Source organism: Hibiscus syriacus, unplaced genomic scaffold (assembly GCF_006381635.1).
Source record: "Hibiscus syriacus cultivar Baekdansim isolate YM2019G1 unplaced genomic scaffold, ASM638163v2 tig00116958_pilon, whole genome shotgun sequence".
Taxonomy (NCBI): Eukaryota; Viridiplantae; Streptophyta; class Magnoliopsida; order Malvales; family Malvaceae; genus Hibiscus; species Hibiscus syriacus.
The window spans coordinates 1,977,606-2,004,999 of record NW_024063484.1 but is presented as its reverse complement, the minus strand read 5'-3'; the positions used below and the strand labels follow the sequence as shown (position 1 = coordinate 2,004,999).

The 27,394-nt window shown below is 33.3% G+C and overlaps 3 protein-coding genes across 3 annotated transcripts; 1 reads left to right on the top strand and 2 right to left on the bottom strand.

Moving 5' to 3' along the window:
* The first annotated feature begins 5,659 nt into the window (after positions 1 to 5,659).
* On the top strand, positions 5,660 to 10,801 carry LOC120189578 (phospholipase D zeta 2-like). The gene is given in 20 exon segments (XM_039192824.1): positions 5,660 to 6,063; positions 6,151 to 6,266; positions 6,366 to 6,507; positions 6,601 to 6,610; positions 6,613 to 6,767; positions 6,905 to 7,078; positions 7,188 to 7,430; positions 7,507 to 7,623; positions 7,696 to 7,835; positions 7,930 to 8,079; positions 8,178 to 8,334; positions 8,425 to 8,880; positions 8,973 to 9,083; positions 9,200 to 9,346; positions 9,434 to 9,631; positions 9,734 to 9,835; positions 9,930 to 10,061; positions 10,185 to 10,250; positions 10,330 to 10,391; positions 10,478 to 10,801. Coding segments are annotated over 20 exon segments (3,255 nt in total). The 5' UTR covers positions 5,660 to 5,736; the 3' UTR covers positions 10,728 to 10,801.
* A 113-nt stretch (positions 10,802 to 10,914) lies between these two features.
* Positions 10,915 to 13,262, bottom strand: LOC120189579 (probable protein phosphatase 2C 34). Its single transcript, XM_039192825.1, has 6 exons — positions 13,108 to 13,262; positions 12,166 to 12,479; positions 11,780 to 12,088; positions 11,592 to 11,709; positions 11,280 to 11,503; positions 10,915 to 11,172 (listed from the first exon to the last, which is right to left on the bottom strand). The coding sequence occupies exons 2-6, from the start codon at positions 12,436 to 12,438 to the stop codon at positions 10,990 to 10,992; spliced, it is 1,107 nt and encodes a 368-aa protein (XP_039048756.1). The 5' UTR covers positions 12,439 to 12,479; positions 13,108 to 13,262; the 3' UTR covers positions 10,915 to 10,989.
* A 10,241-nt stretch (positions 13,263 to 23,503) lies between these two features.
* Positions 23,504 to 25,712, bottom strand: LOC120189558 (CST complex subunit TEN1-like). The gene is made up of 3 exons (XM_039192813.1): positions 25,580 to 25,712; positions 23,714 to 23,867; positions 23,504 to 23,613 (listed from the first exon to the last, which is right to left on the bottom strand). The coding sequence occupies exons 1-3, from the start codon at positions 25,675 to 25,677 to the stop codon at positions 23,554 to 23,556; spliced, it is 312 nt and encodes a 103-aa protein (XP_039048744.1). The 5' UTR covers positions 25,678 to 25,712; the 3' UTR covers positions 23,504 to 23,553.
* Positions 25,713 to 27,394: the final 1,682 nt, after the last annotated feature.

Genomic DNA, 27,394 nt, shown 5'->3' with positions numbered 1-27,394 from the left:
ATAAGAATTATTGCTTATTTTTGATTGTTTAATTGATTTGTAAAAGATGATTTGTAAAAGTTGATTTGTGTAATTGATGCGAACATAATTCTTATTTGTGCTTGTTTAATTGATTGAAATGTAATGGTTGATTTTGTTGATTTCAATCTGCATTATGTTGAAGGCAAAAATGACTATCGCAATGCGAAATGAAAATCGCAATGCGAAATGAAAATCGCAACGAGAGAATCGCAATGCGAAATGAAAATCGCAATGCGGAAATGAAAATCGCAATGCGTTTATAATTTCGCATTGCGATTATCTCGTTGCGATTTTCATTTCGCATTGCGATTTTCATTTCGCATTGCGATTCTTTCGTTGCGATTTTCATTTCGCATTGCGATTCTTTCGTTGCGATTTTCATTTCGCATTGCGATTTTAATTTCGCATTGCGATTCTGTCGTTGCGATTTTCATTTCGCATTGCGATTTTCATTTCGCATTGCGATTCTCTCGTTGCGATTTTCATTTCGCATTGCGATTTTCATTTCGCATTGCGATTCTCTCGTTGCGATTTTCATTTCCGCATTGCGATTTTCATGTTGGGATTTTCATTTCGCGTTGCGATTGTATTTTCCGTGTTGCGATAGTCAAATGCATGCCTAATAGTGATAACAACTGAATAACAAGAGTTGGTTAAGTCAAATGGTTGGCCTGAGTCATTAATTCAACTGAAAATGTTAAAAGTTCACACATAAAATCCACATAATACAACGTTTGCATTTAAAAATCACCTAAGTTAACAGTCTCAAAAGGTGAAGCCAATCGTGATTGGGATTTTAAAGATGATTGCCTTTTGCTTGACACCATATGAGCTTTGGATTTTGATGAGGATCCATATTTTGGTAGAGGAAAAGATGATTTTGATGGCACTGGTGATCCACATGTCAACCTTGTATGACCACTTTCCTTGCACCGACTACATGTCGATCTCTTCTTCTCTTCACCCTTAGACGGTATACGATCGTGACTTTTTGGTCGGCCAGGTAGCCTTCTGTCCATGGCTGGTGGCAAAACTGTTTGTAAGTCATCTGGTATGTCCCACTCAGAAGGATGTGGAATAGGGTAGACAATCTCGGCATAAGTCTGTCGATAAACTTCTGTAGTGTAGCAATCCATAGCGTATGCGCTTGAATCATCTTGGTTTAAATGAAGAGCAACTTTTATAACATGGCCACACGGATAACCAGATGTTTGCCATTTCATACAACTACACGTCTTTGCATTTAGATCGACTAGCCCATTTAAGTTATTATCCAGTACTTGAAACAAAGTGTTTGAACATGGTTCAACTCTCCATGACGTTGACTTCACAACACGTTTCGTTATCTTTTTTCAGTCCATGGTGTAACACGATGTTCCAATGTTCCTGTAAATTTAAATAAACAATACTTAGTAAAATATATAATATGATAAGTTACGAATTCAAAGAAATAATACCTGCATGGTTTCTTTTCTTGTAGTACCACTGTTGAATAGAGGCTCGAAAAAACTCCATTAACATAGTAATGGGTAATTTTCGGGAATGACGACTTAGAGCGTTGATTGATTCTGCACTATTAGACGTCATGAAACCATATCTTGCTCCAAGTTGATGTACTCTTGACCATCTTTCAAACCCGACATCTTCTAGTGTTTGAGCACACTGAGGCAAAACACGTCTTAAACAATTTATATGCTTATTGAAATCCACTTCCCGATAAGCTTTTACAGCCTTCCAGTATGTCCATTTGTGCTTTTTTATACCAGCAGACCTTGATTTTAGATTTCTATACAAATGAACACCACAAAGTCCATGAAAAGCATCTGGGAAACACCTTCTAACAGCGTTGTCAATTGAGTTTTCCCTATCGGATATGATTGTCAGATTGCTAATAGGACCTATGCAATCCCTAAGATGCCCCATAAACCATGTCCATGAATCAGAGGTTTCAGATTTGCCAACCCCGTAAGCTATTGGCAATATCCCATTGTTAGCATCCATGGCTACTGCTAATAAGTTTACTCCAAGGTATCGACCTTTCAAATGTGCTCCGTCAACTATAATAACTGGGCGCATGCAAGTAATAAACGAACGAATCTACAAAATAATATACACAAGAAATATAATCATTTAAATGTGAAATGCATGTAACTAACAAAAATGAGTCAACAAAATTATATTGATTTACTAACCGTAGCACCAATGGCGATAAACAGCAACTCAAAGCGTCCATCTCTATCTGTTTTGATATGAGTTACCGACCCAGGATTTTTCAGCTTTAAATTGTGACAATAAGCCGGCAGTTGGGCAAACGATGCTTCTGGCGACCCCCTCAACAATTCCAAGGCATAACATTTGGCTCTCCAAGCTTGAGAATATGATATACTAATCTTGAACCGAGCATTCATGTCAGTCATAATTTCATGTCCCCGATATACCCTGCCATTCAAAAACATTAACTCAGCCAGAAAACCACCCAACACCTTTTTGTTTGCCTGTCTATGGTGAGGAAAACTTGGGTTCTTGAACATGTATGTTTATCAATAAAAGTCCTAACTTGAAACATTTTGCAATCTTTTATTCTCTTTGCAATCATACGCCACGTACAGTTTTTGTCAATCATACACCTTGTTTCGAAACGATCTTTGCTTGATTTGTTAACTTTTAGTTGATAGCCATCTTCCACACATTTCGTATATAAAGCTATCTTCAAGTCTTCCTTTGTATCAAAACAATCATCTTTCTTGATACGAATAACTTTTGTGTAACAATCAACTGCTTTCTTTATCAACTCTTCTTCCGGTATCTGAAGTAATTCTGGCATATTCCAGTTATACGCCCGTGGCATTTCTTTCTTCGGGGACTTTTTCTTCTTCTTTTTCTTCTTCAGGATTATATGAATTACAGAATGGATGTTCAACATGTTCATTCACAGTCGTAACTTCCTCCTCATTATCATCAACATTACATTCTTCGGCAACGGCTGTTTCATCATCAAAATTCGGGTATTGACCAATATCAATATCATTACACGCATGGTCTGTTTCTTCTTCTGAAACATCATCAAAATCCGTGTATTGACCAATATCAAAGTCCGGATATTGACCAAGACCAAATTTCGAATACTGACTAGTACTCACAATTTTTTCTGTTGGCTCATCATCGTCTAACTGGTCAATACGAAAACCGGAATTTGGTGCTGAAAGTTGATTGGGATTTGGATTAGAGAAAGGTTGTGGGTTTTGAGAAAAACTTAGTTGATTACTACCCGCTACTGACCCAACAATACTACTTCTAGGTTCAACAACATACAATGTAACATCATCTTGTGAAACACTAATGTAAGCAATGAATCGTTCAACATCTTCATTGTCGGTTAACAAATAAACTTTACCATTTCTCTGATAAGATAGCCTAAATCCACTTAGGGGCTCTAAATTCAATTTATTTGAAACACGTAGCATTAGAGTTTCATAAGTTAACTTTTGTAAAGACAATTTTAGTTGAAGATTCATGGGTAAAGGCATATATTGTAAAACACCATGAACATTATCCCATGACCCTCCAAAACACAAATCTATCCAAACATGATCAACATTAGATGATTTCATGGTTGTAAATTAATTTACTAAACAGACGAGCTGCGAAACTAAAACCTGTTGCCGGATTGGGAAGGATGTCGTTGGATATAGGAACGGATGTCGCCGAGAGAGTGATAGATGGAGATGGAATGAGTTGCGATTTAGGGATTTAGTTTATGATTTCAGTGTTATATACCCAAAATTTCAGTGTTGTGATTTACAGATTCTCGTTGCGATTTACGGATTATCGTTGCGATTTACAGATTCTCGTTGCGATTTACGGATTATCGTTGCGATTTACGGATACGCGTTGCGATTTACGGATTATCGTTGCGATTTACGGATACGCGTTGCGATTTACGGATACGCATTGCGATTTACGGATACGCGTTGCGATTTACGGATACACGTTGCGGTTTACGGATACGCGTTGCGATTTACGGATACGCGTTGCGATATACGGATACGCATTGCGATTTACCCATACGCGTTGCGATTTACGGATACACGTTGCGATTTACGGATACGCGTTGCGATTTATGTGTTCGCGTTGCGATTTTCATATTCGCGTTGCGATTATGGAAAATCGCAATGCGAATTTGTACTATCGCATCGCGATTTTCAAGAATCGCGTTGCGATTTTGGAAACTGATTTGCGATTCTGGGGATCGCGTTGCGATTTTTATTTCGCGTTGCGAATTTGTTGGTCATTTTGGCAAATCCAAAAAAAGTTGGTTAAAATCGTATATTATAACTTTTTTTTGGTCACTGAGGCGATTTTCTCATAAAAAAATGAAGGGTAAACTACACTGATAGTTTGTTTTGTTCAGGTTTTTTCTGATTTTGGTCGCTTAACTTTTAATTGTTATTTTTTTTATCACTAACGATATTGATTTATCATGATCATATGAACATTAAATAGTGTTATATGATGATGTGACACGTTAGTAAAAAGTTTAATTTCTAATTTGATATCAGAATTTAGATAAAATATCAATTTAATATTTTTTTATAATATTTTAACTATAATCATGTAATAATCCTAATCGTCATTCTTAATTCAATCATCCTAATCTCTCGAGTCAATTCATTTACCAGAACAAACACCAAAATTCAAAGCTTTAAGATATAATCTAAGTCCCCGACTTCAACCTAAGTTATAGATGAGTATCCCTTCCCCGTTTTAGTTTTTCTCTTTTTATGTTCTTTACTATTTGGTTCGGAACTGGTAATTGGAGAGGCAACGATAGTGAAACCAAAGATGATGGATAAGATTCATATAGAACCAATATTGAAACATTATAAAAAGTATCAAACTAATATTTTATCTAAACTTCATAAATCAAAATAGAAATTAATCATTTTTTAACATGCCAGGTCATCAATGCAACGGTAGTTAACATTTGAGTCACTACTCTGTGATAAATCAATTAAGTAAAAGTGATCAAAACATAACAATTGAAAGTCGAGTAACCAAAGTCCGAAGAAAACGAAATAAAAGTGACCACCAATAAAATTTACCAAAATTATAACTAGTTAGAAGCATATGGACCTCAAACATTTGACACTTTCGAGCATATTCTTTTGTTGGCAACAAAAAATTGAGGGATATTCTCATAACCCAATTATGCAATAAGCATATACCTTAGTTTTTACCTGTATTACATCATAATTGTGATTTACTCTTATGGTGTTTTTATAAATTCGGGGTAAATTCAAGATATAGTATCTCTTCAAAAACTCTCAACCGACCGACGCTCATATCTATGTCGGTGCTTATACACGAAATTTCTAAAAAGAATAACAAATCTCTTAACCACTAAAATCGTTTAGTACGCGTTTCGATTTTTATCATATAAGAAAAATGTAGGTTTCTTTAACTTAAAGGTTAATTATTGAACAAATTTTCTTAGGGGGTAAACTTAGTAAAAAAGAAAATTTTGATTTCTCCTACATGCAACTGGATGTTATTACCTGAAGGAAGCTATATAAATTATTGGTCTCTTTTCCATTCTGCAAATTTTCTTACGAAACAAACACAAGATAAGTACAAAGAAATTGTTTTCTTTATATAGTGGGACATGCCAACTCGGTTTCTTGGAGATTTTGTTGGTGTTTGGACAAGGAGTTCCCCATGTCTTCAGATAGACTCATTGCAGATAATGTTATACGGTCCGATGAGCCGAAGTACGGTTCAACGGCGGCCTTGGCATTGTCCGGTTCCTTCACACGATGCGTCGAGAACGATTTGATCTTCCAAGAGCTTCCGAAGGCGACAATTGTATCGGTTTCGAGGCCTGATACGGGAGACATGAGCCCCATGCTTCTATCTTACACCATTGAAGTACGGTACAAACAGTTCATATGGCGATTGTTGAAGAAGGCTTCACAAGTTCTCTATCTTCACTTTGCGTTGAAGAAGCGGGCGATTATCGAGGAGTTTCATGAGAAACAAGAACAGGTTTTCCATTTTTCCCTTGCACTATGCTTGTAGGATTGTTCATAGAACTTACTTTTAGCTTTGCATTGCATTGTTGGTATGTCAAAGGTTAGAGAATGGCTTCAATGCTTAGGGCTAGTGGACCATGTCGCGGTAGTGCAAGACGACGATGAACCGGATGATGGAGCTATCCCGTTACATCATGACGGAAGCTCGAGAAATAGGCTAGTGCATACTGTTTCTCTATGGATTTTGCTCTATACAGAACCCTGCTCTGCCATTGCTAGCTATTGTAGTTCTAAATATTTGATTCCTTGATGCAGAAATGTTCCATCTCGTGCGGTTTTTCCGATTCTTCGCCCCACATTAGGAGGGCTGCAAATCGTTTCCGACAAAGCCAAAGTGGCAATGCAAGGTTACCTGAATCATTTCTTGGGGAATTTGGACATAGTAAATTCCACAGAGGTGAACATAGAATCTTCTTGTTCTTATTACATAGCCCTGCTAGTTGGACAATTCACTTGCCTATATACCCTGCATTATTGAACCAAATTTCAGGTCTGCAAATTTTGGAGGTGTCCAAGCTGTCGTTTTCACGCGAATACGGTCCAAAGTTAAAAGAAGGGTATGTTACAGTGAAGCATCTATCGAACGTTGCTGGTGATGATGATATCGGATGTTTTCCATGCCAGTGGTTTAGTTTCTGCACTAACAATTGGAGAAAGGTAGTTGAATGTCCGATCTACAGAATGAAATATGCCGATTATGTATCGGTTCATGAAATTTATACTAGCTCCCAATACCTATGTACCATCTGCAGTATTTTCATGACTTCTGTTATTTCCTTTTGTTCTGTATGTAGGTGTGGGCAGTCATGAAACCGGGCTTCTTGGCCTTGCTGGAAGACCCTTTCGACACAAAGCTTTTAGACATTATCGTTTTCGATGTACTACCGAACTCGAACGAAGATGTGAAGTCTCGGGTGTGTTTAGCAGAACAGATAAACGAACACAACCCTTTGTACTATGCATTTAGGGTAGGCTATTTGTACTACTTGTGAATAGAATCAAGTTTCCTTTTGTCAGTATTAGCTAAATGAAAGTATCCTTTTGCATTCAAGTCTTAACAATGGGATATGTGGAAAGGTCTCTTGTGGAATTCGGAGCATGGACTTGAGAGTCACGAGTGACGGTAAAGCCAAAGAATGGGTTGCTGTCATTAACGATGCCGGTATAGGGGATCCCGGGGGCTGGTGTTATCCTCACCGCTTCGGTTCATTTGCTCCTCCGAGAGGTTTGAATGAAGATGGAAGTCAAGCTCAATGGTTTATTGACGGTAAAGCTGCATTCGATGCCATTGCAACTTCGATAGAGAAGGCGAAATCAGAGGTTTATAGCTTCCATTTCGTATTTTTCGATCCCTGTTGATTCCTTGAATTCGATGACCGAAATGCCTTTTATGCAGATATTCATAACTGGCTGGTGGCTCTGCCCTGAGCTGTATCTGAGGCGCCCTTTCGAAAGTAATCCTTCTTCTCGGCTCGATGCACTACTTGAAGCAAAGGCTAAGCAAGGAGTTCAGGTGCAAATATGTCGACTTCTGCTCGATATCAAAATAATTTTGATAGTTCTTTAACTAAAATTTATTCTGCAGATTTACATTCTTCTCTATAAGGAGGTTTCCATTGCTTTAAAAATCAATAGTTTGTATAGCAAGAAACTTCTTCATAACATTCATGAGAACGTAAGGGTGCTGCGCTATCCCGACCATTTGTCGACGGGCATATATTTATGGTATGCAACTTAGAGATGAAGTTCAGTCCATATTTCCACACAGACGATCTGCATTTTATTGACATAATGATGAACACGGTATGGCTAAATGCAGGTCCCATCATGAGAAACTTGTTATCGTCGATTACCGGATATGCTTTATCGGAGGTTTAGATTTGTGCTTCGGACGGTATGATACAGTTGAACACAGAGTTGGTGATTGCCCTCCATTTACATGGCCTGGAAAGGACTACTATAATCCCAGGTATTTAACTAAGCATCTTCAGAACCAATGAATTTTAAGGACAATATATGCACTTTAGATTTTTGACATTATTTGTTTTCTTTGGTGTTTCTGTTTAGAGAATCCGAACCGAATTCTTGGGAGGAATCGATTAAAGATGAACTGGAACGAGGGAGATATCCCCGTATGCCATGGCATGATGTCCAATGTGCTCTATGGGGACCGCCTTGTCGAGATGTTGCTAGGCACTTTGTTCAACGTTGGAACCATGCCAAGGTTAATCTTCTCCGCTCGGGCTCTCGAGCACATGATTCTTAATTCGGCCGAAGTTTTTGTTTCTGATACGTATAAGTTGTTTGTGTGCAGAGAAATAAAGCTCTACATGAGCAAACAATTCCATTACTTATGCCTCAACACCACATGGTCCTCCCTCATTATATGGGAAATAGAGAGATCGACATTGAAAGCAAGGGAGATGTCAATCGGAGAGAACTCACCAGACAGGATTCATTTTCCTCACCGTCGCCCTACGACGAAATGCCGTTGCTTTTGCCCCAAGAATCATATGGACTTATTGTTTCTCATGGGGACAGAAAGTTAAATGATCCTGAAAGCGACTCCATAGGCTCAGATACACAAATCAAGGATACTGCAGATGACCATCATTGCATGGATACTCGAAAGGACCTGGAAACAAACGAATCACCACTATCGGACACGTACATTCCTGATGTATGGTGGGAAACAACCGTGACCGATGATAATAAGGCTTACGTAGCTGAATACGGAGAGAACGGTCCTCGTATAGCGTGCCATTGTCAGGTTAGCTTTGCTCTTGAAAGCCAGAACACTTGCCATTCATTTGGATTTTTCATCTTTTTCAAAGTACCCGTGTTCGATATCTTTGTTTATAGATCATCAGAAGTGTTGGCCAGTGGTCCGCAGGAACGAGTCAAACCGAAGAAAGTATTCATAGAGCTTATTGTTCCTTAATTGAGCAAGCAGAGCATTATATCTACATTGAGGTAACATAAATTGCAGTAGCATCTTTCTCCAGGACTTGAAATTGAAGTCTATGGTTCACTGAGTAGTCAGTTTCTGCACTAACTATTTTCTGTTTCTACCGGTTGATTGTTCGTAGAATCAATTTTTCATATCAGGTCTTGCAGAAGACGAAATCATACAGAACCGGGTTTCAGAAGCATTGTACAACCGGATTCTGAAAGCGAACAAAGAGCAAAAATGTTTTCGAGTTATCATAGTCATACCACTCTTACCAGGCTTCCAGGTACAATTCTTTATATCATATCAAAACTTCTAGTTCCGAACATAAAAATGCTTAGCCATTTATTTCTCGGTGACCTTTTATCGATAGGGAGGTCTCGATGATTTCGGTGCCGCAACTGTTAGAGCCTTAGTTGACTGGCAGTATCGAACGATTTCCAGAGAGAAAACTTCAATATTGCATCATCTGAATATGAAACTTGGCCCTAAAACATGGGATTACATTTCCTTTTATGGTCTGCGCTCGTACGGTAGACTTTCCGATGGCGGTCCTATAGCTACGAGTCAGGTATTCTTCTTGTATTACATGTTTCACTTCATATGCCTTTTTGACATTGATTTGTAATGAAAGAGCTCCTATTAATTGAACATATCCTCATCTTTGATGCAGGTTTACGTGCATAGCAAGTTGATGATTATAGACGATCGCCTTGCAGTTATCGGTTCGTCAAATATTAACGATAGGAGTCTGCTCGGATCAAGGGACTCCGAGGTACTTTCTGCATTACATAAGATGTTCAAAATCGAAAACAAAAGTTCAGTTAGCACATCCTAAATGCTGTTCTGTAAATTGATTGTTGTTGCAGATCGGGGTAGTCATCGAAGATAAGGAGTTCATCGAATCATCTATGAACGGCGAGCTGTGGAAGGCTGGAAAGTTATCTCATAGCCTGCGGTGCTCACTATGGTCTGAGCACCTTGGCCTTCATCCAGGAGAGGTTAGTATATCTGCTTCTAATGGCTCGTATTTTTACTGAACTCATTCGAGACATGAATGAGCAATCAGAATTATTGTTCGAATACAATATAGCTAATCCGTTAAAGGCTTTTACTTCTATCAGATCAGTAAGATCAATGATCCTGTGTCGGAACAAACTTACCGAAAACTCTGGCTAGCGACCGCAGAGGTAAGATACCGGTGCCATGGCATGCATGCTTAGTCCATTCCATTTGCAGTTAACTAATGTTAACATTAAAATCTGACAGAGTAACAGCAAGGTCTTCCAAGATGTCTTTGCTTGCATCCCGAATGATCTTATACACTCGAGGTACATTCCGATAGAGATACCGTCTCGTTTTTGTTTATATTTTCGATATTTTTCTCTCGTATGATCGGATTCAATTTTAAACACAGAGCTGCTCTGAGACAAGACATGACCTATTGGAAAGACAAACTCGGGCACACCACCATCGATTTAGGCGTTGCACCAGAGAAACTAGAAACTACAGAGAACGGAGAGATTAAAACCGAAGATCCGGTTGACCGATTGAAATCGGTTAAGGGACATCTTGTTTCATTTCCTTTGAAGTTCATGTCTCAAGAAGATCTAAGACCGGTATTTAACGAGCGCGAGTTTTATGCATCTCCTCAAGTGTTTCATTGACCATATATATATCTGCATACATAATCTCTACATAATTAGGTGAAAAAGTTGTAAATTTTCGTCATTCATTCAGCCGATCGATTCTCTTCTTAGATTTTGTGTTTCTGGTTTCGACTTCGAGATCTTCTATGGTGCATGATATTGTTGTTTAAGATCCGTAGTGTATCTTATGATTATGGAACTGCACTTTGAACAAAGAAAATTAACGCAAAATATGTGGCCATAAACAGCAATTAGCTTGTTCACTTACATAAGCTTCATGCTAAGATAATGGAGTTGAATGGAAGAAGAGGCAGATGGCCGAAATATCATCCATTGCGATGCCCTTTCTCTTCTTTTTCCAAGCACGGGCCGCGCTCTCAACCAGATGCTTCGCCGCCTTTGCCTTGTCCAGTGTTGAAGATACTATCTGAACCGCTTCTTGATTGGAAATAACATCCCATACCTGCAGGAACGATTCGTCTAAAACCATGAGCATATTTTGAGCACTTCATTTGTCTTCCCTTTCAAATTCGAGTAGCAAGATTAGATCGTATTTTTTTTATCGCTTACACCATCGGTTGCAAGTACAACAAACTGGTCTCTGCTGGTTATATGTCTTTGCGTGACTTCGGGAACGGAGATAAGTCCGTAATCCTTAACGCAGTAGTCTCCGAAAGCTCGAGACATAGCCAGTCCTGGTGACTCATCATGAGGCAGCCAAACCCTGTGTACCCCTGGCTCATCATGCAAGCAAAACACCCGCCCGTTGCATTGAATTATCCGCTCCGCCTCCTCTGCAAGCAAGATCAAACCAAAAGACATAAGAAAATCGTAATGGCTTCGGTCTCGTTTACGATTTACACGAGTATGGTCGAGCCTCACGAGGTAAACTTGGCTTGAAGTCGACAGTGAGCTGAACGGGAACCAAGGTTCCATCGTCTGAAGTTGTAGCTAAAACAGCCCGAGAATCACCAACGTTGGCAACAAATATAAGATCACCCTGGCCAATATAAATGTCAAATTCATATGAGTATGCCATGGCCGTTATAAGAAATAAAAGCTTCAGTTACCTGTCTGACAATCGTCAAGGCAGTTGTTCCGCTATGGAAGGAATCGATCTTCCTATGGTGCTCGAGCTCTCGATCGACTAAAGCGCAAGTATTCAGATAAGAATGCTTCCATATATGAAATCTCTGATCCTTTTTATCGGATTCCAAATCGATATCCTCATCGAGCGATGCTCGAGCTAGAGCCTCTTGCCAATTGCAGAGCAAGGACGACGGCATCGACTCTCGGACCCTTTTCGCAACAAAATGACCCCATGGACCGTGACCATCAAATATTCCACAAAACAGCATGTCTGCTTGACATCCAAATTCCTATTCCAAGTAAACAAATCCCAGATTTATCAATCATAAACATAAACAAAACATTTGCAGTCATGCTAATGGCTTACCTCCCATACAATAGCACAATCCTGGTTCACTCCTTTTTGGCCTCTCCTGGAGAAAACCGACGCGAAATTGTCGGAACCATCGGTATTTACAACGCCGGAAGACCTCAAAATCAGGTCATTCTTCTTTGCATCCTTTGCCATCGCCTCAGCAGCTTCTCTTCCATCGCCATTCCCCGGATTCTTTGCTCGCTTTATCGAAAACGACCTCGCTAAACCGTTGAACATGGAGGAAAAATGACTCATTGCCTCTAGAATTTCAATTCCCACTACCATAAAAGAGTTACCGTCTTCCTTTATGTAGGTCCAAAGATCGCCTATTGCAAACAAATAAATATATACACATAAATGACAATGGAACTGTACAAAAGAAGACCTTTGAATCGTAAAAGACATTACATAAAATACTCATTATGACATGGAATTCCAATAATCCCTCAGGGTCTGTTTGGTTGCTGGGAAAATGATATTGGGAAAGTTGAAATTGAAAATTTTATAGTATGTTGAAGGACTACCAAGTGGGGAACCTGAAAAAGTAAAACATGAAATCTAGAATTGACTAGAGAGCTTCAAGTTAGTTAAAAATTTCCCTTTATAGTACAGGCAAAAAGAAAACTAAAAGAAAATAAGTGCTGGATTTTCCTTAGCTAAGTAATCTTTTTCTTCTGCTCACTAGGGAACCCTGTTGTTTGCTCTCTTTTTTTCCAGAAAAATACCAGAAAACGCCAGATTTTCTATTGCTCTTGAATCAAAATTTGATCTTCAAGGGAAAAAATCCAAAATTTTTAACAAAAGCTAGAATTTTTCTCTTTCCTTCTAAGAAAAATCCAAAACAAAAGCTTTAAACGAACACAAAAACCAATCTTTCTAGTCATCCAATTTCTCAGAAATATAAACCAGGCCACCCCAAACCAGAAAGACATAAAGAGATTATTAAAAAAAAACCTCTAAGAGAAAATGGTTTGCCGGGAAGCTGATGCAAGCAGCCGGAAAGTGCTGACGTGATCCTTAGAAGAAAAGCTGAGAAACCGAGGAGAAGAAGATGGAGTATAATAAGAACAACGCATGGTATTGTTATTCCTTGTTTGGCTATGGTTTTTTCAAGGCTCTTTTTTTAATGAACGGAGAACAAAACAAAGAAGAAAAAAAGAAAGAAGCAATGTATTGTGCATGTACTACCATGCAAATAACTACAAAACAAACCTAATTCAAAGGGATCCTAATATCGCAGTGATCGATCTATAAATATTTTTTACAGTGATTAATTATTAAAAAAATTTATATTGATAATCACAAATAAAATTTTAGGTCTATAAATATTTTTTACAGTGATTAATTATTAAAAAAATTTATATTGATAATCACAAATAAAATTTTAGGGTAGACAGCTATAGTAAAATAAAAAACTAATACAAAAAATTTGAATTTCAAAGTGGGCACGTATTCACTCTCTTAAGCCTAAGCCTTGTTCAATTAATTAGACTTAATTTTAATTAATAGCTATAACGTGGCCTTAACTAATTAGAATAGGGTGTTTTATATATTATAATTTTAACTACTTATATAAAATTATTAAAATAAATCAATATATAGTTTTTATTTGTATAATTGTAAGAGAGAATTATCTTTTTTATTTCCGAACTAATAAAAAATCAATAAAATAAACGTCATAATTATTTTTTGAAACATGCCCAATATTACGATTAAAATACCTTCTTTTGTATTAAAAATTAAAACAATGCTCAAATGCTACACATTCTTATATTTTATTTTTAATTCATAAATAATGTATATTGTCAAATCCAAATGATTGGCAACATATATATAAATATTATGTATAATTGACATAAAATAATAAAATTTTTATTGTTCAGCAGTTGACATTTGATTTTATATTATATGAATTGGGATTAATTCTTATATTATGTACCTAAAATATTATTTTTTATCGAAAATATTAATTTCATTAACTAATTTCTGGTAGAATCCAATATTAACATTTTAAAAAATAATATTTTATGTAGCACTTTAACGGAAATGATAAATATTTTAGGTAGGTCCAATATTAACATTTTCGATAGAAAAATAATGTTTTAAGTAACGTTTTATCGAAAATATTAAAAAATATTAATATTTCCGATAACTTCTTTTATTAATCATATATTAAAATTGTTACACCTAAGACATCCGATTATCTTATTATAGAAATTGCATATATAGTTTAACAAAGAATGATAAGGCTGGAATATATATTTTAATATTGGTGCACCTTTTTAACGGTAAATAAAAATATAGCTGGTCTAAAATTCTACACGTGGCGAATTATTAATCACTAACTACCTTCAAAGAATTCTACACGTGGAAAATCAAATTCTTGTGAAATATTATTTAATTAATCACCTAAGCGAAAATCAAAATTCTTGTAAAATATATATTTAATTTAAAATATATTAAAATATCATTATAAAAAGTTTACCCAATTTTTTAAAATATCAATTTTAAAAAATAGGGTAAACTATGCATTTAGTACCTAAAGTTTCATTTTTAGCATGTTTTATTACTTGAACTTTCAATTTTTATAAAATCATACTTAAAGTTTACATTTTAGTACCCGTTGTTAACTTTTTGATTCATTTTAGTACATAAATTTTTAATGGCAAGGTACTAAAATGAAATAAAAAAAAAGTAAACTTTGGGTATGATTTTGAAAAAGTTGAAAGTTTAGGTACTAAAATGAAATAAAAGTGATAGTTTAGGTACTAAATGTATAGTTTACCCTAAAAATAATCTGAAATTGATATTAATTTATAAATTAATTTACGATAAACTATCTATTTGGTAACTCACCTAGTATGTAGTTTTTATTTTGGTCACACAAATATTATTTTTTCAAAATCATACATGATGTTATTTTTTAGTTCTATTTTAGTCACCAATCATTAAAAATCAATGATGGTGCTAATGTGACATCTTTTTTTTTAATTATTTTTTATTTTTTATGTTAGATTACTTTATGATGGCATGCACAGTGGCAGATGTATATGGAGTCCAAGGTGGACACGTGCCCACTTTGGAATCCGAATTTTATTATGTTAGTTATTCATTTTACTAAATGTGTTCACCCTGTACGAACTTTTTTATTAGTATTACATATGTGCCCACCCTAAAAATGTTTTTGAATCCGCCACTGGGTATGCAGGGATAGGCCGCATATGGGGGCAGTCGCCTCCTGAAATTTTAAAATTAAAAATTAGTTGACCATATTCTCATATGTAATTGGGTAAGGGAGAGGTAGGATAGTAGGTTGCCCCCAACGTTAGGTTGAGAGCAGCTTCCGTGGGAGACCTCCGACAGTAAGAATTATGAATTTCCCACCGTGGGACTCGATCCCACGACCACAAGATTAAGAACCTTGCGCTCTTACCAATTGAGCTGGACGGACAATTCTGAAATTTTAAAATTACTATATATTTTATATTTTTTATGTATTTTATATTGGAAAAATGTTTTCGGCCCCTAGAATTTATAAGTTCAAGCTCGCCCCTAACATAAAATCATGTGTCCGTCCCTAATGGCATGTTAATGTCACTGTTAATTTATAAAGACGGGTAATCAAAATAGAACAAAAACATAATTCAAGTATGATTTTGAAAAAAAAATAGTTTGATGATTAAAATAAAAACAAAGTAATAAGTCAAGTAATAGGTCAGTGACTAAACAAGTAGTTTACTCAATAATTTATTAATGTGTGATATTAGGCAAGAAGGCCTTAAAAATGGGTATAATGATAATTAAATTTGGGGGGGTACGGACTAGGGATGGCAATGGGTCGGGTCGGGTTGGGTTTTTGGGCCACCCGACCCGACCCGAGAAGAAAGGGTTTTTCACCCGTGACCCGACCCGACCCAACGAAATTAAGGTTTCACCCGACCCGACCCGACCCGAATATATGACTTAGAAACCCGACCCGACCCGACCCGAAATAATAATAAAATAAAATTTATTCAATGAAAACAGTGACTTAATTGAAAAAAATTATATATGGAGGGACATTATTGTAATTATCCCTAAATATATAGGATAAAATTATATATATTTTTCGGGTCGGGTCGGGTCGGGTCGGGTCGGATTTTTTCACCCTAAACCCGACCCGACCCGACCCGAACAGTACATTTAAAAAAAACCCGACCCCATCCGACCCGAACCCGAATTTTTTTTAAAAAAATCCGACCCGATCGCAAATATTGGAATATTTATAAAACAATTTACTAAATAATTATCAAAAGAGTGTATGAAACAAATTAGTCTAAACTTCAAAATAATAAATAGGGTTTAATTTTTCGGTTTAGTCAAATAATAATTATTAATTGATAATTTAGTATTTTTATTAGAAAATTAATAGATTAGTCATTTTTCATCTATTAGTAAGTTAATTAATAATTTTTCAATGAAATAATTTTTTAAGATAACTAGTAAAAAATTATAAAAAGAAATTAACGAGCTGCTCATGAACTTAGGGTGTGTTTGTTTGCCGTAATTGGAATTACGGAATTAGTTTTCCCCGAATTCTCGTGTTTGTTTCACGTAATTGGTTTTCCGGAAAATGTTTTCCGTGTTTGTTTCACGTTATTCGTTTTCCGGAAAATGTTTTCCCGTGTTTGTTTTACGTAATTGGTTTTCCGGAATATAATTCATTTTCTTAGTAACATAATTTCCTTTGTGTTTTCTGTAAAATGACTTACGTATTCATTTTCCGTAAGTCATTTTCTGAACTTTTCATTTTAAAGAATAAATACTCAAAATAATTTTATTTTATTAATTTAATATTAATAAAATATTTTAATATCATTTTTCATCAAAATAATATTTATTTATTTATTTATTAATATTTATAATAATATTATATTATATTTTTAATATTATATAAAGTAATCAATTATATTATTATAATATAATATATTACATTTTTTATTTTAATAATATATAATATTTTTTTATATATTAATAATGAATAATATTATTTATATATTTAAATAATATTTTAATAAAGATATTTAAAATATACTAATTAATATTTTTAAAATATAATATAACACTATTACTTTAATAAATAATTAATATAATTTATAATATTTTATTTCACTAAAATATACAAAAATTAATATTTTTATTAATAAAATTATAAAAATAATATTTAATAATAAATAAATTATTTTAATATTTTAAAATAATAATATTAAATTTTATGATAAATAATATTATTTAGTATATTTAATATTTGTAATAAATAATTTTTAAAAAACTTTTCAACTAGTGGAAAAAAAGTTTAAATAACATCTTTCAAACATCATAAAACGTTTTCCAGATGTTTTTCAGTAAAATGTTTACGGAAAACATTTTCCAGAAATGTAATTCATTTTCCAGAATTCAAATTCTAGTAATTCATTTTTCCAGTTCCAGTAATTCAAATTTCAGTAATTTATTTTTCGAAAAATCAATTAAAGCCAAACAAACAGACCTTTAATTTAAATTTAAAAAAATAGATTTTCACCCCTAAAATTTTAAATTTAATACATAATAAGTCTTTATTATTTATGTGCACCATTATATGAGTAAATATTTGTGGGCCCAATTGTCATTCAACTGGTGGAATATTGATGTGAACAAATAATGATCGACATTGAAGCGGAACCTTCACAAATTTTGCTCCAGTCTTGGATGTTTTGAACAAGAATAATATTAGCTAATGTGTCTCCATCACGACAACACATGAGGTTGGCCGAATTGCTAAAACTGTAGGGATTTGTCTTGGGACAATCATAAAATTATTAGGGACAAAAATTTTAATTAATCGTTATGATTATTGCTATGATGACTTAAATTTTAATTAACCGTTTTAGTTACTAAACTATTATTTTTTTTAAACTATATATAAAGTTACATTTTAATTTTATTTTGGTCATCTGTTATTAAACGATTAATAAAAATACTAGCGTGATATTTTTTAATTTTTGAATGATGACATGATATTATCATAGTTACACGTCAACATCACCATTAATTTTTTTAATTGTGGGTGACTAAAATGAAACCAAAATATGATATAAGATATGTTGTTGAAAGAAAATAGTTGGGTGACCAAACTAGAACAAGACCGATAGTTAGAGAATTAAACACGTATTTTACCTGAGATTATAAAATATCATATGATTTTAAAAAAATAATAAATTATTATTTTTTGGTTAAAACTTTAACCCGATGATATAATAATTAATAACAAATTATTATTATTATTATTACTATTATTATTATTATTATTATTATTATTATTATCTCAATCAATAATTCTAGGATAATATCCATACATAATCTTTAATTTATTTAAAATTTGGTATCTCACCTAAAATATTATTTTAAATCTTAGGGTATATTATTCGTTTAGTACATAAACTATCAGTTTTAGTTCGTTCTAGTACTTAAGCTTTTAATTTTTTCAAACCCATACCTAAAATTTAGTTTTTATTTCATTTTATTATTCTCATTCAAAATTTAACATTAAATTTTGAAAAGATTGAAATTTTAGGTACTAAAACGAACCAAAACTGATAGTTTAGGTACTAAATGCGTTAAGTTTTTAACGGAGGGGCACTAAAATAAAATGAAAACTAAACGTTAAATATGATTTTGGAAAAAAAAATTAAAATTTAAGTACTAAACAGAACTAAAATTGATAGTTTATGTACTAAATGTGTAGTTTACCCTAAATCTTATGACTGCAAGATTTTTAAAACACCCCCAATCCCTTTTCCTTTTGGGCCAAAAAGGAAATATTATCACCAACTTGGGTAGAAATCAATCCTGCCCAAACATTGGTTTTAGGTAAGGAAAATTCTACAGCGCTCGACGAATAGTGATGAACATCATTAACGATGAGCACTATTAATTTAATTTATAAAAAATTTAATTCTAAAAGTCTCAACGTATAATTATAAATTAGTTAAAAAAATTAAAGATAAATTATTTAAAATAAAGGGTAAACTATCCTTTTCATTTTGACCAATATTTTTGAAATTTCGTCAATCAGGTCATTCGACTATTTAAATGCATTCAATTAAGCCACTTGCCATTAATATTTAACAGAGAAGCTGATCTGGCAGTTAAAGTATTTGGTATAATTACGCATTTGGTCACTATTACTTACATATTCTATCAATTTTGTTCATATTAAATTAAATTAAATTAAAATTAACCCTAAAATAAAATGGTATCATGTATAATGACCCAAAATTCAAATTTTTTGTTTTAATTTTAAAAGTTACGACATATTTTATATTTGTAAGACGATCCAAAATTCAAATTTTTATTTTAATTTATCACATTAAGAAAAAATAATAACACCAAAATCCATTATTTATTTATGATTCCGTAGTTCTAAAAGTCGAGAGTTTGATCGATTAAATTTATAATATTAATAATTAATATCGTTTCAGATTTACATAATATTAAGTCTCGAAATTGATTATAGATAATTTTCTTTTATAAAAATAAAAATAGTCTTAATTATATAAATCGGTCTTCTAAAAAGATCTCTTAATTGAGGAAGTAGGGTGGTTAAGAAACACAATGAGACGGGGGAAACGTTAATTTGAGGGTCAAGTTTGTTTTAATTTATTAAAATTAGGATCAAATTGATAGACTATATAAGTACCAATGATTAAATGTGTAATTATACCAAATATTTTAACAGCCACATCAGTTTTTCTGTTAAATATTAACGATAAATGACTTAATTGAATGTATTTAAATAGTTGAGTGACCTGATTGATAAAAATTTAAAAATATTGGTCAAAATGAAAAGCGGTAATGATTAGATGGTCATTAGTATAATTTACCGTTTATTTTAAATTTTAACTAATTTATAAATATACGTTGAATTTAATTTTTTATAAATTAAAATAATAGTACTTATCATTAATAGTTCTCATAGCTGATCTTCAAGTGTAATCATCATTTAGGTAAATGGTGTCCATAAAGTTTATAAGCACGGCTAATGATAATCATGATTATCTTGGTAATAATCATGATTATGATTTTATTCAATGATGGATGTACGTGATTTTAGGATATACATTAAAATCTTTTTTATATAATAATTATTCATTTTATTTATTATAAAATATTTTATTAATATATATACTAATCCTTAAAAAATATTTCTAAATTTATCCGTATATATATATGTGAGAAAATGATCATCAAACAATATTGGTTTGGGTTGGTCACTATGGAAAGAGATTGCAGTAATAATGAGCCACCATCTTCATAATTTTAAAATAAAATATAAAAGTCACAAAGTAGATAAATATATAAAATTATTTTAAATTTTCAAATATAATAAAAAATGACCTTCAAAGATTAAATGATTCCGACCAAAAAATACCAGGACGACTTATTATGTCATCTGTAATTTCAATCAATAATATTTTTTTATTTTATTTTTTTAATGTGATTCTTTATATTTTTTTATATATAAATAATAAGTGATAATTATTTAAGAATTATTTTAAAAATTGTGGCTCTCATTTATTAAAACTATAGATGAGTTGGTCAGGGGGTATATTAAATAATTTCTCCACTATATGAGAATTGAGACCTCGTGGTAAAGTCGGTGGTAAAACCGCAAAAGCCACTATATTATTGGTGGACCGAGGGGCCCTTAGATTTAGTGGTCCGATCATTTATCCAACTAATAAGGAGTTGACACGTGGTTATCTGGACAAAATCCCATGGGGGAGGGGCGCACCCGATGGAGACATGCAAAAGGCAAAGTCTTGCTTTGCTTGGGATACACCTTTCCACAGGGAGCCGCATTTCGTGGACTATAAACGACCACCACTCAAACCTTCTCTTCTAAGGGTTTCCAAAAGCAAAATCTAATGCATTACTTCGAGTTTAGAAGTAATGATTTTCATGTATCTAATGGATTACTTTAAATTTAGTGGTACTGATTTTCAAGTTAGAAATCGGGACGGCCCGAAAACTTGTCTAATATAATAGAAGATTCACGCCTTATGAAAAATGTAACTGGATTTGTCTTAGTTATTATTCGGGATAGAGTGAAAGGAGGGGATTCTCAAATGAGAAAAGAACCCAATGATTTCAGGGGAAAAAATTGAATGAGGAATCGTATGCAGCAAAAATCTCATGTATGGGGTGATTTATCTATCAAATTTTCCACTATCATCCCAAAAAAACTGAACTCGTGAAAATGGGTAAATGTTGTTACAAGTATAATAATCCTAGACGATATATTTTATTAAGTGCAAGAGTTCACGAACTATACCTTATCAGCCTATCACCGAAAACTAAAAAAGAAGAAAATATTTTTTTTTTATTTTGATGTTAGCCTAATAGGTTTACTTGGATAAATTTGGAAGTACAAGACATTCCGTATTAAAGAAAATCATAATTTCAACTATTCTCACGCTTGTTATCCTACCAATGTACCATACTTTGAACATCAATTTCTTATTTATCATTCAACTATTTTGAACATATAAGATATCGTTGTAAATATCTCATGGAATAAAATATGAATCAGTAAATTGATTATTCGAATCTTCACTTTTACCCTTAAAAAACATGTCTCGAAGTTTTCAATTTATCACAATTTTTCCAACAATCATTCACCTTGAAATTCAATTTTTTTTGGGTAATTAGTGATTGTGCCCACCACGAACAGAAATTTTACATTGTTAATATATATATATATATATATAATATTTCTGGAGCCATCACCAATGCATCCCGTCCCATCGCCATTTATGAGGTAATAGCACACATCTCCATCCAATATGCATGATGCACGTGAGAGATGGGACCAGAATATTTAGTTTACTGCCTGTGGCTATGTATAAAATCAAGTTGATGGGCAAATCCCAAATCGGCAGCCAAACATGCAGTACCAAAGGATTAACGGAAATGAGGCAATGAAAGCAAAATCTAATCCTTCAAGTATGATGAACCTTCCACTATACTAGACTAGACTGCATCAAAATGCCCTTTTGAGTCACCCTAGTAAAAGGAAACTCATTTGCTCCTTTAAGAGGATTTCATAGACATGGCAAAATAACTCGAACCCGTCAAGTTTCGATCCGACAAGATCTTATAAGAAGATAATTAGAAGTAATATTAGTACCCGAAATCAAATTAAAGTAACATTACAAAAGCCTACACTAAGTCCACATTACTTCTACTACATCAAAAATCTCACTTTACTGTTTTTACTTTAATTTCATTTGTAAATTAATATTAGTACACACCAAAACTTTTTTTTTACATGGTATCATACATGCATGTTTTTTTTTTTTTGCATTGTTATTCACTAAGTTGGAAGCATTTGAAGCTCTAACAGCAAGAATACTGATAGTGTCGGAACATGGGCAGCGACGCAACGAGTCAACGGCGACAACACCAACATGTGAACACGATCAACAGTAGTGGTAGCGAGAACAACATCAAAGAATTTTCTTAAGATTTTTGATATTATGAACCAGTTTAGCAAATCAGAAATCCAAGCTTTAAAGCTTGAGATGTGTCAGACACTATCTTTAAAGATAATTTGTCATACAACATATCACCAGAATTCAGCAAGCTCTTCCATTCTAAAAACGAAAATGAGAACAACAATCACTTTAAGAAAACTACTGAACAAAAGCGAGAGGGAATGAGAGGAGAAAGTTGTATTTTGGTGCATTAAGAATGTAGGTGGAACAAGGTAATTTATAGGCTTGTGAACTATCTAAAAATATGTTTAACACATAACTTTCTTGGACACTTAGTACAAGAATTAACTTTCTTGGACACTTAGTACAAGAATTACACTAAGCTTTTGGAACCAATAGTCATGGGAGCAAGTCGATCCTTTCAGTTGGCTCTTACAAACACAATTAAGTGTTCAGATTTATAAACAATATGCTAAAAGCTTTAGCTAAGAGACATGGGATAAGTTTCTTTAAAAATATCCCTCATTTTCAAACAATTTCTACCGGTGACTGTAAAATCTAGGAGATGGACAAATGTCAATTAGGCAGCCAAACATGCAGTGCCAAGAGGTTAACGGAAATGAGGCAATGCAAGCAAAATTGAATCCTTAAGTTACTAAGTTATAACAGTAACACAAGATAAAACTTCCACTACACTATACTAGACAGCATAACAGTTGGAAGAACCAAAAGCAGAATGTTTTCTCTTAATTGTGACAAACATAAGTTTAGTAGTAATTTCTTCAGTACCTGGAAATCACTAGCAAGTCCATTCAAATCTAGAACTTTATTTAACTGCACTTTTTATGTGCTCAGCTTGGAACTGTCTAAAGTGCTGCAAAGATTGTTAATAGAGATCAAGGTCGATACCGTCAATGTTCCTACCAGTGCGCGCTTGCAGTACTGCCTGAAATAAATCACATAACCAGGACATACTAGTCTTAGATGGGGGAGAGAGAATGAGAGCAAAGAAAAAGGCATTTAACCTTAGTCGTATAGGAATTTACCTCATTGTTGGGTTGAATAAGGAGTTCACCAATGAATTGGAATATAGAGCCAATTCGGAAGCCAAGTTCCGTCAAGTGCTGGGTATCTATCTTTAGAGTGACACCTTGATCAGCAATAACAGCTATGGCTGTCTCCACAGAATAATCTTGCAGCCTAAGGACGAACGAAGATATTTAAGTTATTCCTTTGATAGTGTTACAGTTCCCTCTCTGCCTTTCTTAATATGGATATGACATCACATCATAAAAATCAACCAATTAACAAACAAAAATAATATACCGATGGTGCAATCATCCAGCAAGTCAAATCAAGAAAACTGTACATAATTGGTAAGGCATTAAATAATTGTCTAGAATCATTGATATATTTCCAATAATCAAATATCACTTATACCTAAACTATCTATAATGCTAAAATTAGCAAGGAGACACTGTTTTACCCTAAATTATTGTCACCAGCCATAGACATCCCCCCTGTTAAAGGGCAATCTAGTTAGATTAAAAGAAATTAGATAATATTCATAAAACTACTCCAAGAAAAATGCAATCCTCTTCTTTTTCTCATATTACTATTATTTTCCACCTGCCCCCTTCATATCCCTATGCTGGAAGATCTCCAAAAATGAGAATATTTTACAGTAAGAACCATCAAGAGATATAATCCGGTATGATTTGATATTTCAACAAGAGTAATATTGAAGAATGGAAGCTCTTAAAAACTTTGGTTTTAGGCATTCATTTGGTAGAGAATAGTCTTGATTTATAATTTAACAGATGAATATATGTACTCATGCAAGCACCTATCTTTTCAGTTGTGCAGCATAGCATATAGTTAGAGTTTTCTTCCGAAAACAATCTCCATACCAAAAGTTTTGCATACTAAAAGATATAAAATAAAATCCAGATTACCATTTTATGAACTGTCATGCTACTAAGAGATTACAACATAGAAATCCAAACAAGAGAATAACATTATTTAAGAAATCATAGCCCATATTCCATAATGCCCATTAAGCAAGTATTTATAACAAATAACGGGTCATAGCATACAACATGCTACTGGAAAATCTTATTACATATTCTCTACACATGTTCATTTCACGGTTTCTGTTTTTCTTTCTTTTTACCCGGCTTTCTTAGGTAATATTGTCCTTCATATCTGCGGTACACAACTAGAGACATCCTTGCATCAACTCTTCAAGCAAAACCCATCATGAACTTTAACATCAAGCATCATTGATTCGTTTCATTTTCCATAATCATACAACAAAAGCCACCACTTCCACCAACATGAACTAACTCATTTGCATCTCCACTCAACAAATACCACACCATTAATGACCACCAATTTCTAGCTACCTTACATATTCATGTTGATGTTGGTCTCTTTTGCCTACGCCACCACCACGCTTCAGCGTCTCCACCTCCACTAACTCTTATATAACCCATCTCCAAAACAATCAGTATAATATCAACTTTACTGCCACCATTCTACCATCCCCTTTACCATGGGATTGTTTGATAACACAGACCGCTGCAACAAGACCTCTCACCCTACTGAATTTCTAATTTTATTTGCCCTTTCCTCCTAATAATTCATTTACATCCCTCTTCTCACAAAACCCATCTCATTAGGACAAACACTAATTCCAATTCCCCAAATATCCCCTGCGTGCTTTGCATTAAAGACTTGGTCCTTAATTCTCTCAGCTACGGTCAACAGCTAAGTCAATAATAACAACCATGAAACAAGAACCTGAGGAGTTAATAGTATTAGATTGCCAAGTAAGAGAAAATTGGAACAGGGAATACAAATAGACAAAATGCATTAAAAAGAAAGAAAGGCTAAAGGTTTAGGGTTCTTACTTTCCGATTACTCTAAGTGAAGCTCCTTCCTTAAAAAAAATTGAAGATTGCTGAAGATCTAGCAAAGTAACCAATGCCCCTGATTCAGTTGCCGCCATTGAACTACCAGCCACTCTTTAAAACGGACTTGAACCCTGCATCTGCCTACAGTGTAAAATAAACCCAGAAAAAATATTATATAATCGTTAAGGAACTAAACCCAGAAAAAATATTATATAATTATAAAAATGATTAAGTAGATTGTTATGTGATCCTAATTGTATAATATTTATTAAATTATAAAAATATTTATATAAATTTGTTAAACTAATTTATTAAATATGATTAAGTAGATTGTTATGTGATCCTAATTGTATGATTATATAAATTATAAAAATATTTATATTATCATTTTTTAAACTAATTTATATTATCATTTTAGTAGTAACAACTAATGTTGCTATCATTTATATACATAAATTTTGTTCTATGATTTTTTTTAATTATTCGTGAGGATAAATTTCTATATAAACCTCACATTTTACATGTTGATGGCACTAAGCAATATTTTTTTCTACATATTTTTATATTAGATTCAACTTAAATTATAGATCTAATTAATCATATTCAATAAATAATACATTTATATGTCAATGAAATATTTTTAATTCATGTTACTTAAATTTTTTGAACTTATAATTAAAAAATAAGTATTTAAATATATTAATATATAAAAATATCTAAATTTAATTAATATAAACCTTTAAAATAAATATTAACCTAATGTAATCTAACATTAATGTATAAGTAGATTCATTAGATATAGAGATAGAAAAATTAAGGAATATACCTTTTAGCTTTTATCCCACATTGCCAAGAAACATAACATAAACACTCCAATATGTATATATATAAATTAACATCATTAAACTCTTCAACTCATGGAATTAATATGTATTAAATTATGTTGTTAGTCGCTACAGTTTTATTTTTCAATTTTTGTAACACTCCAACCCGTACCCGACCCGGATACGAGTCTGAAATGTCACATTAACTTTTTGAAACCATGTTCTTACAAAATAACAAAATATTTGGACTTGTATTAAGAAAATACGATAATATATCGTTGAATTATGTTCGTTATAACAAATTTAAGGAAGTAAACGTTTTTATGAATAGTACTATACAGTATGAATAGTACTCTGAACAATAATAAATAGTACCATAAACAATAGTGAACAGTACTATGAACAGTGTCGAATGCTAAAATTTTCCAGAATGCTACAGGGGTATTGATACCCTGCTACAGTGTACCGATACCCTTGCTACAGTAAATTTCGGTCCACTTATATAAAACTCATAAAAATTAAACTTTCATCATCATAAAGATTACCATTTACATATATACGTTTAAAACATTACAAAACTCGATCATATGGTTTTACAAAACCGATTAGAACATATCGAATTCAAACCTTTATTTACATGCCAACCACCATCAATATTACAAAATACATAGTATTCAATTCTTTTTTGATCTGATCTTTGGAAAGGAGGAACTGACCTGTCTTGCATAACTTTTATCAATCTTCCTCTTCTCGAAACATACGTATGAAACAATCACACGCTAAGTTATTGACTTAGTGAGGCATAATAAACATATAATAGAATCATAGAACATTCCATATAACAAAGGTCTGTAACAACAAAACCTTTCTCAAATTTTACCCTTGAACTTGGGTGCTCTTAACCTTTTTAACTATTTCGATACATTCATTCTATGAGTTAACGATGTATACAATTGAAAACACATCGGAATATCATTCAACATCATGA

Coding starts and splice junctions, on each gene's coding strand:
- LOC120189579 (XM_039192825.1), bottom strand. CDS start 12,438: ATGGTAGTGGGAATTGAAATTCTAGAGGCAATGAGTCATTTTTCCTCC. Junction 12,089..12,165: donor ATTGTGCTATTGTATGGGAG/GTAAGCCATTAG, acceptor TACTTGGAATAG/GAATTTGGATGTCAAGCAGA. Junction 11,710..11,779: donor CCTTGACGATTGTCAGACAG/GTAACTGAAGCT, acceptor TATATTGGCCAG/GGTGATCTTATATTTGTTGC.
- LOC120189558 (XM_039192813.1), bottom strand. CDS start 25,677: ATGGCGGCAACTGAATCAGGGGCATTGGTTACTTTGCTAGATCTTCAG. Junction 23,868..25,579: donor TCACTTAGAGTAATCGGAAA/GTAAGAACCCTA, acceptor GTTCGTCCTTAG/GCTGCAAGATTATTCTGTGG. Junction 23,614..23,713: donor TTATTCAACCCAACAATGAG/GTAAATTCCTAT, acceptor GATTTATTTCAG/GCAGTACTGCAAGCGCGCAC.